Source organism: Hyperolius riggenbachi, chromosome 1, assembly GCF_040937935.1.
Source record: "Hyperolius riggenbachi isolate aHypRig1 chromosome 1, aHypRig1.pri, whole genome shotgun sequence".
In the NCBI taxonomy this organism is placed as follows: Eukaryota; Metazoa; Chordata; class Amphibia; order Anura; family Hyperoliidae; genus Hyperolius; species Hyperolius riggenbachi.
The window spans coordinates 605174868-605190405 of record NC_090646.1 but is presented as its reverse complement, the minus strand read 5'-3'; the positions used below and the strand labels follow the sequence as shown (position 1 = coordinate 605190405).

General features: G+C 41.0%; 1 protein-coding gene across 1 annotated transcript in view; it reads right to left on the bottom strand.

Moving 5' to 3' along the window:
- Window positions 1–15538, bottom strand: part of IPO11 (importin 11) — a 604534-nt gene that overhangs the window by 119239 nt on the left and 469757 nt on the right. Inside the window, exon 29 of the mRNA XM_068249671.1 lies at window positions 9454–9544. Within this exon, the coding sequence (XP_068105772.1) occupies window positions 9454–9544 (91 nt within the window). The remainder of the gene's footprint in view (window positions 1–9453; window positions 9545–15538) is intronic.

Sequence of the window (15538 nt, the reverse complement as noted above, 5' to 3'; positions counted from 1 at the left end):
TACCTCGCCAAACTTCATCAATAACGCTACAGTACAGAATTTGCATATAAACTGATTTTTATTAAATTATTATTCTCTCCCCTTTTTCCCTATCTGCATCATTTAACTAAACTAAACTGTTAACACTTTAACATACATTGGGCCTGATACACGTCACTTTTTCTCCTAAGTTTTCTCCAAGGAGATAATTTTAATCTTCTGATTAAAAGACACCCGAGGTATCATGTGACATGATGAAATAGATATGTGTATGCACAGTGCCAAGCACACAAATAACTATGCCAATTTTCGCTAGAAATTGGACCGTTAGTGGCCACCTTTAAGATCCTGGTTGTGCTTTGAGTCTACCAGGAGAAAAGTGTGATATAAATATTATGTGTCTTGTCTTGGTCTTCAATATACAGCAAGAAAATTCCCTAAAAATACAGCACCACTCCAAAAAGGGTCAAAGTTCAATTCAACTTTATTCAACTACAAAATCATAATAAAAACACTGAAAACACATAAGGGCGGGACCCTGCAATCAATCATAAATGGTCAATGAATGATAAATAATATCACAAAATATACAAACTGTATGACTGGCCAACACCACATGTATCCAAAAATCTATAAGTACCGTATATTCCGGCGTATAAGACGACTGGGCGTATAAGACGACCCCCCAACTTTTCCAGTTAAAATATGGAGTTTGGGATATACTCGCCGTATAAGACTACCCCTCTTCCAACGCACACCAAATAAAAAGAAAAAAATCGTGTACTGGTGCTGTGTATGAACAGGTACTGGTGCTGTACTGTATGTGTTACCAGCCAGTATATAACAGTATATAGTCAATTGACTTGTTCGATTGGTCAACTGTCCTTCAGTAGAATGGTCAGCCCTTTTTGTCTACCTGTTTATCAGATTAGTATGGAAGAATAGATTGCGCTCCCTCAGCAGGGAGATCTGAGAGTCGGTAACAGGATAGGGCGTATCACCCGGCATCAAAGACACCCGGCGTATAAGACGACCCCTGACTTTCCAGAAGATTTTCAAGGGTTAAAAAGTAGTCTTATACGCAGGAATATACAGTATATATAATCAGTGGCTACCAATATGTTAAAGAGCCACAAAGGGACAATGGACAGCCTCTTGTCTTGGTCATGTCTATCCTGAGTTTTCTTGATTATTATAGTTGCGTAGCTTGGGGTAGGAAAAGGTGTACATATGTATACGCCGCCAGTGAGTTGGTCGCAGGGTGAGCCGAATGACTGCTCACCCTGCTGCCGCTCTAAATTACCGACAGTGTAAAAAGCTATTCCACTCGGAGGACAAGTAATTTGGGGTCTGGTTGGAACCCCCGAATTACCCCTATGTGATGCACGCACTATAGCGGCGTCCAAGTCAGGTGCTACGTGGCCCGGGGTCCGTGTGCTGAAAGCACCTGCTTCATAGGAAAAGGCACAAGTACATCGGAAGAGAGTCTGGGAAGACGCATGTTTATAGCATATTGTTCAGGTTTCAAGATTTGCTTGTTTCTTGAGAATTGAGTAAGTATGGTCCCATCCATTTTCACATAAAAAAAAAAAAAAAAAAAAGAATTCTACAGGAATATTGCTTTCTAGGCACAAAGAGGGGAAAAGACAAAAATGACTACTATTGATAATATATAATTGTTTTTAATGGAAGTGGTTAGACATAAGGCTCTGTCTTTATTCAGAAGCAGCTGTGTTCCCCAAATCAATAGCAGAGTACATAGATGCTATTAAGAATCTATGTTTTTAAATAGAGATAGTTAGACACAAGTCCCTGTATCTATGTAGACGCAGCTGTGCTAGATAAATCAACAATAATTTGCAGAAGGCTATTCAGAAAGGGCAATACAACAAGTACCACTTCTCATTTTCATGACTAAATATGTGTTGTCACTCTTATACAAACCAAAAGAAAAAAAAAATCTGCCACTGAAATAACTTGAATTTGCCAAAAATAACTGGCACACATCACTTTTTTCGACTTTTGATTCAGAATATTTTAAGCACTCTGCGACCACCTAACCAGTATGGCAGCCGCAGAGTGGTTTTCTCGTTCCTCAGCCACTCCATGTAGCGTGATATCGTGAGGAGTGAGATTAGACGGGCGCTCACGCTCGCACAAGCGCGAGCTCCTGTCTTTGTAAACAAACAGCCGCAGTGATCAGCCTGCCAGCGTTGTCAGGCTTTGTTCCGTATTTATTAAGGAAATAAATATTTATATAGTGCTGACATCTAACGCAGCACTGCACAGAGTATATTGTCTTGTCACTAACAGTCCCTCTGATGGGATCACAACCTAATCTCTGCCAGAGCTATATGTATATAAGGTAGTGAAGGGCCAATTTAGGGGGGAAGGGAGAGGGAGGGGGTTAAATAAAAATGTAACATTTTTGATAATTTTTTATAAAAAAAAAAAAGGTATATATATATATATATATATATAATTGCAGCCTTTACATTTCTATTCAATCAGAGACAACCAAAAGAAACGTCTATTAGTGGGAAGAAAAGGAGGTAAAATTAATTTGGGTGCTAAGTTGTATGAGTGAGCAATAAACCGTTAAAGTTGTGAAGTGTGGGATTGTAAAAAAAATTGCCCGGTCACTAGGGGGTATAAACCTCTGGTCCTCAAGTTAACCACTTCACCCCAAAGGTGTTTTTACCCTAACGGACATGAGCGATTTTCACCTTTCAGTGCTCATCCCTTTCATTTGCCAATAGCTTAATCACTACTAATCACAATGAAATTATCTATAGCTTGGTTTTTTTCCCAACACCAATTCAGCTTTTTGGGGTTGTTTTCAGTAATTGCTTTATTTTATATGCATATTAAATGGAAAAACAAGGAAAAATGAAAAAATACACTATTTCTCCAATTTCATCCCCTATAGTTTTAATATAAACACTGCTACTGTGCATAGAGTTGAGCCAAAATTTTCGTAATTTCGTATTACTAAAATTACGCATGCGAAATTTGCGATTACGATGCGAAATTACGGTAGCGTAATTGCCATTAAAATCGTAATTGAAAATACCGTAAGCGTAATTTTCAACGCGTAATTTCGCGTTTCGTTCATGCCGTAATTTCGCATTAACCGCTACCGTAATTTCGCGTTAAACCGTAACGCTCCGTATAATATAAAAAAGCTGCCGACTTTAAGGGTTAATAGCAAAGCCCCCTTAAATGCTAAGAGCCTCAAATTTGGAGAATATATTAAGGAGATCAGGAGGAATAAGAGGAAAATTTTTTTTTTCAAAAAGACCTTATAGTTTTTGAGAAAATCGATGTTAAAGTTTCAAAGGAAAAATGTAAACATTTAAAAACCCGCCGCCTTTAACGGTTAATAGCAAAGCCTGCCTAAAGTTTAGGAACACCAAATTCCCAGGGTATATTAAGGGGATCAGTGGGAATAAGAGGAAAAAAATTTTTTTCAAAAAGACCTTATAATTTTTGAGAAAATCGATTTTTAAGTTTCAAGGGCGAAAATGTCTTTTAAATGCGGAAAATGTCAGTTTTTTTTGCACAGGTAACAATAGTGTATTATTTTCATAGATTCCCCCAAGTGGGAAGAGTTTTACTTACTTCGTTCTGAGTGTGGGAAATATAAAAAAAAAACGACGTGGGGTCCCCCCTCCCAGACCTCTTTAACCCCTTGTCCCCCATGCAGGCTGGGATAGCCAGAATGCGGAGCACCGGCCGCGTGGGGCTCCGCACCCTGACTATACCAGCCCGCATGGTCCATGGATTGGGGGGTCTCGGAAGGGGAGGGGCAGCCAAGCTTTCCCCTCCCCCTCCGAGCCCTTGTCCAATCCAAGGACAAGGGGCTCTTCTCCACCTCCGATGGGCGGTGGAGGTGGAGGCCGCGATTTCCTGGGGGGGAGGTTCATGGTGGAATCTGGGAGTCCCCTTTAAAAAGGGGTCCCCCAGATGCCCACCCCCCCTCCCAGGAGAAATGAGTATAGAGGTACTTGTACCCCTTACCCATTTCCTTTAAGAGTTAAAGTAAATAAACACACAGACACTTAGAAAAAGTATTTTAATTGAACAAAAAACATAACCACGAAAAAAGTCCTTTAATATTCTTAATTAACCATTAATACTTACCTGTCCCTTTAAATAAATGATCCCTCGCAATATCCTCGGAAATGTTCTATCAGTTACAATGTAACAAAGTTATTACAATGTAACAACTTTGTTACATTGTAACTACGCCGCACCCGACGTCACTCACCGCCGCCGCCGCGTCTGTGCTGCAGGACCCGACAGAGCTCTGAGCTATAGCTCAGAGCTCTCTAAGCATCTTTGTATTTGGGCTCCAAGGAGCCCCATTGGTCCTTAGCAGACCAATGGGGTTCCTTCTGATTTAAAAGAACCCTATTGGTCTGCTAAGGACCAATGGGGCTCCTTGGAGCCCAAATACAAAGATGCTTAGAGAGCTCTGAGCTATAGCTCAGAGCTCTGTCGGGTCCTGCAGCACAGACGCGGCGGCGGCGGTGAGTGACGTCGGGTGCGGCGTAGTTACAATGTAACAAAGTTGTTACATTGTAATAAGTTTGTTACATTGTAACTGATAGAACATTTCCGAGGATATTGCGAGGGATCATTTATTTAAAGGGACAGGTAAGTATTAATGGTTAATTAAGAATATTAAAGGACTTTTTTCGTGGTTATGTTTTTTGTTCAATTAAAATACTTTTTCTAAGTGTCTGTGTGTTTATTTACTTTAACTCTTAAAGGAAATGGGTAAGGGGTACAAGTACCTCTATACTCATTTCTCCTGGGAGGGGGGGTGGGCATCTGGGGGACCCCTTTTTAAAGGGGACTCCCAGATTCCACCATGAACCTCCCCCCCAGGAAATCGCGGCCTCCACCTCCACCGCCCATCGGAGGTGGAGAAGAGCCCCTTGTCCTTGGATTGGACAAGGGCTCGGAGGGGGAGGGGAAAGCTTGGCTGCCCCTCCCCTTCCGAGACCCCCCAATCCATGGACCATGCGGGCTGGTATAGTCAGGGTGCGGAGCCCCACGCGGCCGGTGCTCCGCATTCTGGCTATCCCAGCCTGCATGGGGGACAAGGGGTTAAAGAGGTCTGGGAGGGGGGACCCCACGTCGTTTTCTTTTTATATTTCCCACACTCAGAACGAAGTAAGTAAAACTCTTCCCACTTGGGGGAATCTATGAAAATAATACACTATTGTTACCTGTGCAAAAAAACCTGACATTTTCCGCATTTAAAAGACATTTTCGCCCTTGAAACTTAAAAATCGATTTTCTCAAAAACTATAAGGTCTTTTTGAAAAAAAATTTTTTCCTCTTATTCCCACTGATCCCCTTAATATACCCTGGGAATTTGGTGTTCCTAAACTTTAAGCAGGCTTTGCTATTAACCGTTAAAGTCGGCGGGTTTTTAAATGTTTACATTTTTCCTTTGAAACTTTAACATCGATTTTCTCAAAAACTATAAGGTCTTTTTGAAAAAAAATGTTTTCCTCTTATTCCTCCTGATCTCCTTAATATATTCTCCAAATTTGAGGCTCTTAGCATTTAAGGGGGCTTTGCTATTAACCCTTAAAGTCGGCGGCTTTTTTATATTATACGGAGCGTTACGGTTTAACGCGAAATTACGGTATGATACGACTGTAATGCGAAAATTACGCTTACGCGAAATTTCGCGAAATCCTTCTTCATTACGATTATGTACTTACGGCCATAATCGTAATTACACTAATTACGCGAAATTTCACGAAATCGTAATTAGGTCATTACGCTCATCTCTAACTGTGCATAAACCCCACACATTTTATCTGCCTATTTGTTCTGGCTATCACAAGATTTTAATTATGTCCCTAGTACAAAGTATGGTGACAATATAGTATTTGGAAATAAAGGTGTATTTTTTCTTTGGTGGTTTTTTTTTACACTATTTTCACGTGCACGGATATGCACGTGCGGGGGTGCGCACGTGAACGCGAACAGAGGCAGCAGCACTGTCTGACTTATAAAAACGTCCTGGAGCCATTAAGAGGCTCTAGCAAGACGTTTTTATAAGTCAGCTTGTCATTAAAGAGAATATGAAGCGAGTCTAAATTCTCTTTTCGAACTTGTATTTATTTCAAGCCTCATAAGCACAACTACACCTCCGCTATCCTGCAGCAAAACGAGGGGTTTATACTCCCCAAATCCCCTCTGCAAAATCCCCAACTTTCTTGGTCGTGGATTTTGCTGGTTATGTCAATCGCCGCACGTCTATTGCCACGCAGATCTCCGCCTCTCCCCCGCCCCTCTCTGTGAAGGAAGATTAAGAGGGGCGGGGAGAGGCGGCGATCAGCCGGGATTGACGCGCTAAGAGGAAGAGCTACTGCAAAAAGCTCTGCCTCAATCAGGAAGCACTCCTCAGGCACAGGAGAGGGGATTTGGGGTATAAACCACTCGTTTTGCCGTGGGATAGCGGAGGTTTAGCAGGGCTTATGGGGCTTAAAATAAATACAAGTTCAAAAAGAGAATTTAGACTTGCTTCAGTGTCTCTTTAAGTGGTTAAATAATAACACAAATTAATATGGCATGGATAAAAATGGGCACCACCTTTGACATGAGAGTAGGGTTCAATCCTTGCTGGAGCCAGTATCTTATCAGTAAGGAGTCCTGATGGATAAACTCCCTAATTGGCTACTGAGTGTGCCCAAAGAGCCTGCATCACTCAAGTATTTATAGTCATTTAATGTAAATAATAATAGGACCCTTAACAGCATTTTTTTTCATAGCTCTTTCATAGGATTCAAATCAGAGCTCACGGAAATTCACAATAGTTCAATGTTTTGCTTATAGCCATTATTTGAAACATTCTGACGTGTTTTGGGTCATAACTTGCGAGCATACCATTACCGGGAAGCACACCATGCCGCCATGAGATATGTGTGAAAGGGGCCTCAAACTTCCTTAGAGGCTTGGATAGGATATTTATTTTAACACAGGTATTAAGCTTGTCAATATGCCTGTTAGTCAATATGCAAATTCCAGTCTAGCTCTTATTTTTTGTCTTTCAATGGTGGAGTCTTCTTGCGTCTTCTTTCATTGAGCATTCTGGGTCAGATTTATTAAGAGTGTCTGAGACAAAATATTGGTAGTTTATTAGAAATCCATGCAGGACTATATCAGGCATCTTAAGAAATCAATAGATAGTGCAGATTCCTTCTAAAACTGTTGTATAATAGGAGGAGCTAGGAAGGTTTCTCAGACAGTGCAGTGTGTGAGGGGAATTGCTGTTGCTGAGGTAACCAACACACCGGCTGTATTGATAGCAGCAGGCTCTGAGGAGGAATTCAGCAGGGGGGAGGAGCACCACACAAATCATGTCTAGCCTGCACTCTGCAATCATGTCTAGCCTGCAGTTCTACATCTGTAGAACTGCTATCAAGCACTTCTTATACTGCGCCAGTTTAGGGATGGATTTGGACTTTTCATAACTGTAGGGAAGCTCTAGAAATCCACGCTAAATTGCCACTATTACCTAGGATTTAAGAAGGTTCTTATTATCATGCAGAACTCTAACTGCTGGTTAGAACAGTTTAAGAAGAAATAACTGTCGGCAATGCGTTGATAAATCTCTCCCACTGCCTCTCAAAAAGCCACAGCTGGTGCTATCAGCAACGGATGGATGCGGACAATAGAGTGCAGCTTGTTTCTCTTTAGTAGTTGTCCAAGTCTTTATCTACCATACTCACTATCCTTCTACACATTCAGCAGTCAATTTGTCCATGTCCACAGAGGTCGACTCAGTCATTTGGACCTTAACTGGCTTATTAATATTTGAAATAGTTGTCATAGGAGCCTTAAGCTGCCTGGAAATGATCTTGTATTGTTGTATTTTCTTTCTGTTCTCCATACGCACAATGATACCAAACAGCACCGTGGCTTTAATTTCTCCATTTTAAACAACGTGAATTGAATGACTGACTGCTCTTTTTGAAAATGATGAGATCTTCATTAAAGAAAAGCACTAGTTTGAAATCTCACTGTAACCCAAAGTGATGTCATCTTTTTCTAGGGGTGCATACACAATGTGCCTGGGCTATTAGAGAATATACTGTATCTGTAAAATAATGTTTTAATCTCTCTTCATCACTGCTTTGCTTTACTCGCTGACACATAAATGGAATGCAGACATACATGGAATCATTGCTTCTCATTTTATAATTTTTCAAGAGGAAGCCGCATACACCTTTTACACGGTTGTGGATGGAAATCTAGTGCGTGTACAGCGGCTACCGGCTGAGGGCATTGTTCTTTCTCTCTCCCTGCCCACATTGCTGGGTGCTGCCTTACCCCTTCATACCAACAGAACACATTTCTAGGCTGTGGGCTAGCGCCATGTCCGATCCCTGTTGGGCAAAATTCATTGCACCCGTCTACCAAGCTTTTGGCCTCACTAACACTTGCAAAAACAGACGGCCATGTGATCTGGACCGCAACAGCCGTGCATTGTGCTGCTGATCCCATTCACTGCAGAGAATGTGTCAGCACTGCGTTTTGCCCAAAAATGTGTGCAGCAATGCGGTAGCACATCGCACTGCTGAGCAGCGAATGTAGTCTGGACATCAGACAGTGCAGTCTATGCACTTCTGATGTTTTGGCTTGTTGTATGGCAACATGTGTAGTATGAACAAGGCCTAAGGGTAGCATCAAATGCATCTATGTCTTTATGTTGAAATCTACAGTAGCTATTTTATATTATTCCTCAACCTTTTTATTTCTGCATTGTCTTGCAATGGTTTGACGTGTACTTAAATTTATAGTTGGACTAAAATAAAAGGTAGAGTATCCCTAAAGTAACCAGGCAACCATAGGATAGTTATTTTGTAGCGGTCTGGCTAGGATACTGTTACGTTATCAGTTACCTGTAGGATCCCCATATGCGTACAAGTGAAATCGCCGTCAGGAGACTTGGGCGCAGGATTCAGCTGATATACGACTTACCCTGCTCCTGCACAAGTCCCATACGGCTTACCCTGCTGCTGCACAAGTCTCATACGGCTTACCCTGCTCCTGCACAAGTCCCATACGGCTTACCCTGCTCCTGCACAAGTCCCATACGGCTTACCCAGCTCCTGCACAAGTCTCGGCGGTGTTAATTACTATTGCCCCTCCAGGTCCACGTGGATGGTGGGGAATGATGTAACTCAGCTTCCAGCTATTGCTGGCGTCCAAATTACAGTGTTTTAAAACTAACTTCAGCTCTGCCTCCTACTCACTGTGCGCTGCTATAGCCGTAATTCCTATTACAGTCTATAGTGGTGTCGGTTGCACCCAAATCTCCTGCACTCTAATAGACGTGCTCGTCCCATATAGGAGTTGGGAAAATGTTGCGTGCCAAGATATGCAGTAGTTGTGTCTTAGCCATCAGTGTTGGGCAGACATGTTGTTCAGTATTCAGCGACTTACCATTCGTTTTCTCTTATCCTGTTCAGTTGGTGGTTCATCATCTTCGTTCACCTGGGTGTCCTGAGGCTCTGTGTGTGACAACAGCAGGCAGCTGGAAACGAGATAAATATGGATCAGACATCCACACTCTTCATATATCACATGTTTGCTGCAGGCTGAGCTTACTAACAGCACTGTGTTGTTGGCGAGGTGGCATGTTTTTACCACGGTCATACATACATGTGGAAGAAGCATGCATTATTTCGTTATTTTTTCTTTGATCTTGGTTTCATCAACACGCTCTTATGTTAGGTGCTATTTGCATCATTGTTTGTTACTTTATTTACCATTATTCATCTAATCTATTCCTCCAGCAGACACATAGAGAATGAGGCTATAAAATATAGGAGCGGAAAACAAATAACTCCCTCCCCAAGAGGAGAAACTAAGAAAAATGTGGAATTGATAATGAATACTATGAGCAGATTGTGTATATAAACTCTCATACTACATGGAGATGGTGAAATTGGTTAAGTGATTGGTCAATCAAAGTTGAAGGGGTGTACCAAGCTTAAAGGGGAACTTCAGCCTAAACAAACATACTGTCATTAAGTTACATTAGTTATGCTAATTAAAATAAATAAAATAGATAGACAATATAATCTCTTATCCACCCTGTTTTAAAAGAACATGCAAATGTTTGTGATTTCATGGGGGCAGCCATCTTTTTCATGGGGGCAGCCATCTTTTTGGTTGAAATGAGGTGACAGGATGCATGAGACACAGTTTCAACTGTCCTGTGTCCTGATCACCCCTCCCAGCTGCGCGCGCTAGGCTTCAAATCTCAAAAAAAAAAAAAAAGTTTGCACCAAAACAGCAGAAGGAGAACAACAACACCAGAAATCCCATCATGCTTTACACAGCATCAGGGATTAATGCCCGTCAGTTTTCTTCTGTGCAGCTAAAAATGAGGCTTGGGTAAGAAAAACAAAGTTCTAATGCTGTGAAACTGTTCAAGAAACAACAAGCCTTTTCAGTGCTGCTGAGTAGATTTTGAGTCTTTAAAGGGAACCTTAACTTAGAGAGATATGGATGTTTCCTTTTAAACAATACCAGTTGCTTGTCAGTCCTGCTGATCTCTTTGGCTGCAGTAGTGGCTGAATTACACACCTGAAACAAGCATGCAGCTAATCCAGTCTGACTTCAGTCAGAGCACCTGATCTGCATGATTGTTGAGGGTCTGTGGCTAAAAGTATTAGAAACACAGGATCAGCAGGAGAGTCAGGCAACTTGTATTATTTTACAAGGAAAAATCCATATCCTTCTCAGTTTAAGTTCCCTTTAAAGCGGTTCTGAACTCAGAACTTTCTCTCTGTTCTAAATGATAAGCAATAGCATAATAACCTTTAAAGTAAAAACTTTCTTTGTTACAGCTGATAAAAATCCTGCAATAAATATGAAGTGTGTATACTTCCTGCTTTCATAGAAGCAGACATATTGTTAACATCCTGTGTTTACCAATTAGCTGCTCTGCCGAGACTGCTGAGATTCCTGAGCTGACACAGCTGAGAGATCAAATTACAGTTGTGATGCGTCACAGATAAGGGGGGATTAGACAGGTTAAACTCTCTAAATACCTACAGGTCACATTTCTCTATGTTTTCCTTCTGTCCTGTGCAAGTAATCAGGTCCACTTTAAGTCAATTTTAAAAGCAATCAACCAAGGATTCTCCAGCTCTGTGGATTTCTGTACAGGAGACTTCCTGCATTCAGTGATCAGACAGGGTGGAGAGACCAGAGGTGACATGATGAGATAGACATGTGTATGCACAGTGGCGAGCACACAAATAACTATGCTGTGTTCCTTTTTTTTTTCTTTCTCTGCCTGAAAGAGTTAAATATCAGGTATGCAAGTGGCTGACTCAGTCCTGACTCAGACAGGAGTTGACTAGAGTGTGACCCTCACTGATAGGAAATTCCAACTATAAAACACTTTCCTAGCAGAAAATGGCTTCTGAGAGCAGGAAAGAGATAAAAAGGTTAAATGGTTCATACTTTTTAGCTCTGGCATACTTCAGTGAATGTGTCATTCAGCAAAAACAATAAAACAGTTCAAACTTAAAAATTAGATTTAAACATAAAATAAAACTGTGGAATATCTTAAAAAGTCATTTTTAGGAGAAGGAAGATAGATACAATAGTTTATTTCATTTGTTTATTTTTTCTTCGGGTGTCCTTTAACAATTGTTACGGTATCTCCAAAGATCACGCTGTTCTCTCTGCCTTTTTTTGGCAGGCCAGAAGAGCTTGGTCGTGGTCAGAGATCCTTCTGGATGACTGAATGAACTGAGAGCCATGAAATCAGGTCTGCTCCTCCAAAATCTTGTGTCTGTTGGGAGCGCCATAATGTGGGGATTCATTCACAAATACTTCATTATACATAACAGAACAAACAATCTGCAAGCTAAATAAATAACCAGACATGAATGTGTATTATTTCAGCAACTCCAGAGACATTAACATTTAAAAAAATTGTGACAAGCACTAGATTGGCAATAGGAAATACCGAGCAATAAACTATGGATCACAATTTCCACCCAATTAAATTCTGGCAGGTGCCATTTTAATTATGACAATGGTATAGTAAGCTCAAGAAAGTCTTAATAAGCTTGCTATGTCATGAGCTAGCAGCATGTAATAACTAAAAGCTCAATCTATAACATATAGAACATTTTGCCTAAGAAACAGCTGCAATGTGACCATAATGAAGTCTTCAGGGACAGATGGGTATAGTGAGCGAATTCATCTACTGAAGGATTCCCCCCCTCCTCCCTTCCCCCATGTATACATGGAGAGGGACCTGCTTGCCAATAAGCCTTTACTTCTCCTGTTTACTGTCATTACTTTATGTAAACATCAAGCTTGCACAGGGATATGGAGAAGCAATTACCTTCCTGTGGTACCTGATGGCAAAAGCAGATAACAGGCCCCAGCCACTTGAATGGTTCAAGCAGAATTAGTCCTGGGGGGAAGGGGATTATTAATGGAGACTCAGACAAGAGCAGAGAAATTACACTATGTTCACGTCAAGCAATAAAGGTAAAGAATTGAAAAGAAAATAAAGAAATTCCATGAGCATGACGAAGTGCTTGAAATAGACAGCCTCATTCTTCACTGGAATAACCTTCGACAGATCCTACCAGTAGACTCTTCCATTTTGTGTCTACGGCAATTCTTGCTATTAACCATAGCCCCGGTTTTTGGTACCAGCGTTCTCTGGTTTTCAAAGTGGGATTGTCACCATAAAAAACTAATTTCAACAGCAACTGGTCTGAGTGTATTAAGTGATAAAGATGCCAATCCTGCATTTGAAACTTTCAAAACGTTTTCTACTGTTATGATTTGGAGTTATCACATACCTTAGGAGCACTGGCCCTTTAATTGCCATTGCCAAACAATTGCATGCTGGGGAAAGGGGTCTTTTTATCTATAATATATTCCTCCTCTTCCCTTTATTTCCCCCTCCTTCTAATGACATAAGACAGTATAGACCTCAGTGGGAGTGTCTGAAGACGCTGGGAGAAGGGCAGGTTATGAATACACAATTAGCAAGAGGAGAAAAAAAGAGTGAGGGGGGAAATGATGCCAGGAGGTCAAAGGTAACCAAGATGGAAACTGCCTAAAATAGGATTTCTCTGCTTTTCCTTTATAAAATTCACAGGCATCATAACGTGGATAGCACAATACATCTGTTATGTAAGTAGAACTAGTATTTATCTACTTATATATGTGTTTTTTATTTCTAGGATAGAATGAGTGTCGCTTGTTATTTAAGGGGCCAGAGACTGCTGGTACTGAAGTGGTTAATAAAACAGTTCCATTGTCTCAATCCCCAAATTCCACTTAACACATTGCTAGGTAGCGGCTGCTGCTATAATATAGACTGTTGCTTGTAGATGATTTTCCATATTTTCCCCCATCCTAATTATCTTTAGTTCACATTCTCTTATCACGCTTGAACAAATTGTATTTTTGTTGGTCCCTTCTAGTCTATGGCTTAGCTCCAATGCAAGACTACTCATGCAAAAGTTTGAGAAAATCCATTTAATTTTTATGGGAAGCTTAAAGCTCTACCCACAATGCACCTGTATTTGTATGCATTAAATGGCAAGAAGTGCCTGAAGCTAAACAGCTGTGTGACACTCGATAGAAGACGCCTTACACCGGGCATACACGGAATTCTGATGTCCTCCTTAACCACGGAGCGCTAGGCTTTATCATTGCGTTTCATACGGTAATCTGCAAGCATGTACGTTCCATGTCACAAGCTGTTCACCAATTATCAGCAGGAAGGCTGCGTTCTTATATAAGTTTGAATAACAAGGGTGATAAAGAAGCTTGAAGAATGAAGGCATTAGCACGACGACATAGGCAAGAAGATCATTAAATGTCTCTTTCTGGGGGGTCCGACTGTACTGAGGGGATCTGAGCTCGTTTTGTACTGGAATGTGTCTTGGGGAAGTGAAACCAAGGGCACTAATTAAAAAATGCTAATGTACACGGAGCAAGATTCTAAATTAGTGCCGAGTGAGGGGGAACTCCGGTTGTGTTACGTTCAGTTCAGCTTTGTACACTGCCAAGCCTAAACATGAGTGTTATTTTTAGCTTCCATGCTGTGTTTTTATGTGTCTATAAAACAAACATTTCACAGAGCTGCTAAGAGAAAGTGGCAGATATTAGTGTCAGAGTTTTGGGCTCTTTGAGGGAATCGAGCAGGTGCTGAAAAGAAGTATCACATCCTCATTCCCAGAGCAACAATTTGCTCTGTAAACTGACGGAAAGAGAATGCTGAAAAGCATCCATGTTGCTAAAAAATTAAAATAGCGCAATACTAACTTATGCTACGACAATTGTATAAAAAGGGTCCTTTCATACTAGATCAGTTACTGTTAGTTGTAACAGAAAGAACAAGTGCAGTCCAGTGTCCATGTTTTCCCCCATGGTCTCTTTCACACTATACGCTGAAAAACTGAAGCTTTTTCACAATGCACTGCTATGGAGAACACATTAAAGGATTCCCAAGGTGACATGTGACATGATGAGATAGACATGTGTATGTACAGTGCTGAGCACACAAATAACTATGCGGTGTTCCTTTTTTTCTTTCTCTGCCTGAAAGAGTTAAATTTTAGGTATGTAATTGACTGCAGTGTGACCCTCACTGATAAGAAATTCCAACTATAAAACACTTTCCCAGCAGAAAACGGCTTCTGAGAGCAGGAAAGAGATAAAAAGGGTCATTGAGCAAAAACAATAAAACGTTTAAAACTTAAAAAGTAGATTTAAACGTAAAATAAAACTGTGGAATATCTTAAAAAAAGTCATTTTTAGGAAAAGGAAGATAAATACAATTGTTTATTTAGTTTATTTTCGCCTCTGGTGTCCGTCCATAGAGTGCAATGCAACACACTAAGGCCTCAATTCACGGAGCTTTATCAAACGTTTTATAATTTACCTCATGGGTAAAATCTAATTTTGAATTTACTAAGGTGTTATATATTTATCTAATGTTTTACAGATAAAACATTCAATAGATCTATAACACCTTAGTGAATTCAAAATTAGATTTTACCCATGAGGTAAATGATCAAACGTTTGATAAAGTGTTTGATAAAGCTCCGTGAATTGAGGCCTAAGAGTTTAAACACTAAAAAGATTGTATACATAGCTGGGGCTTCCCCAGCCCCATCAGCTCCGATCGATCCCACGCCGCCGTCCTTCGATGCCCGCAGCTTCGGGAACCGGGTCCCGTCACTGACGTCAGTCGCGGCCAGCTACCCCGGAGAAGTGCGCCCTCTACGTATCTCTCCAGTGGCTGCTGAAGAGATACGCAAACAGCACACTTCTCTTACGTTAGACTGTCTCCGACTGACGTAAGTGACGGGACCCGGTTTCCGAAGCTGCAGGCAGCGGAGGATGGTGGCGTGGGATCGATCGGAGCTGATGGGGATGGTGGAAGCCCCAGGTATGTATTAAATCTTTTTAATGTTTAAGCTCTGGTACACTTGAAGGGCAGTTTCATGTGCATACATAATTTGGTCATTTT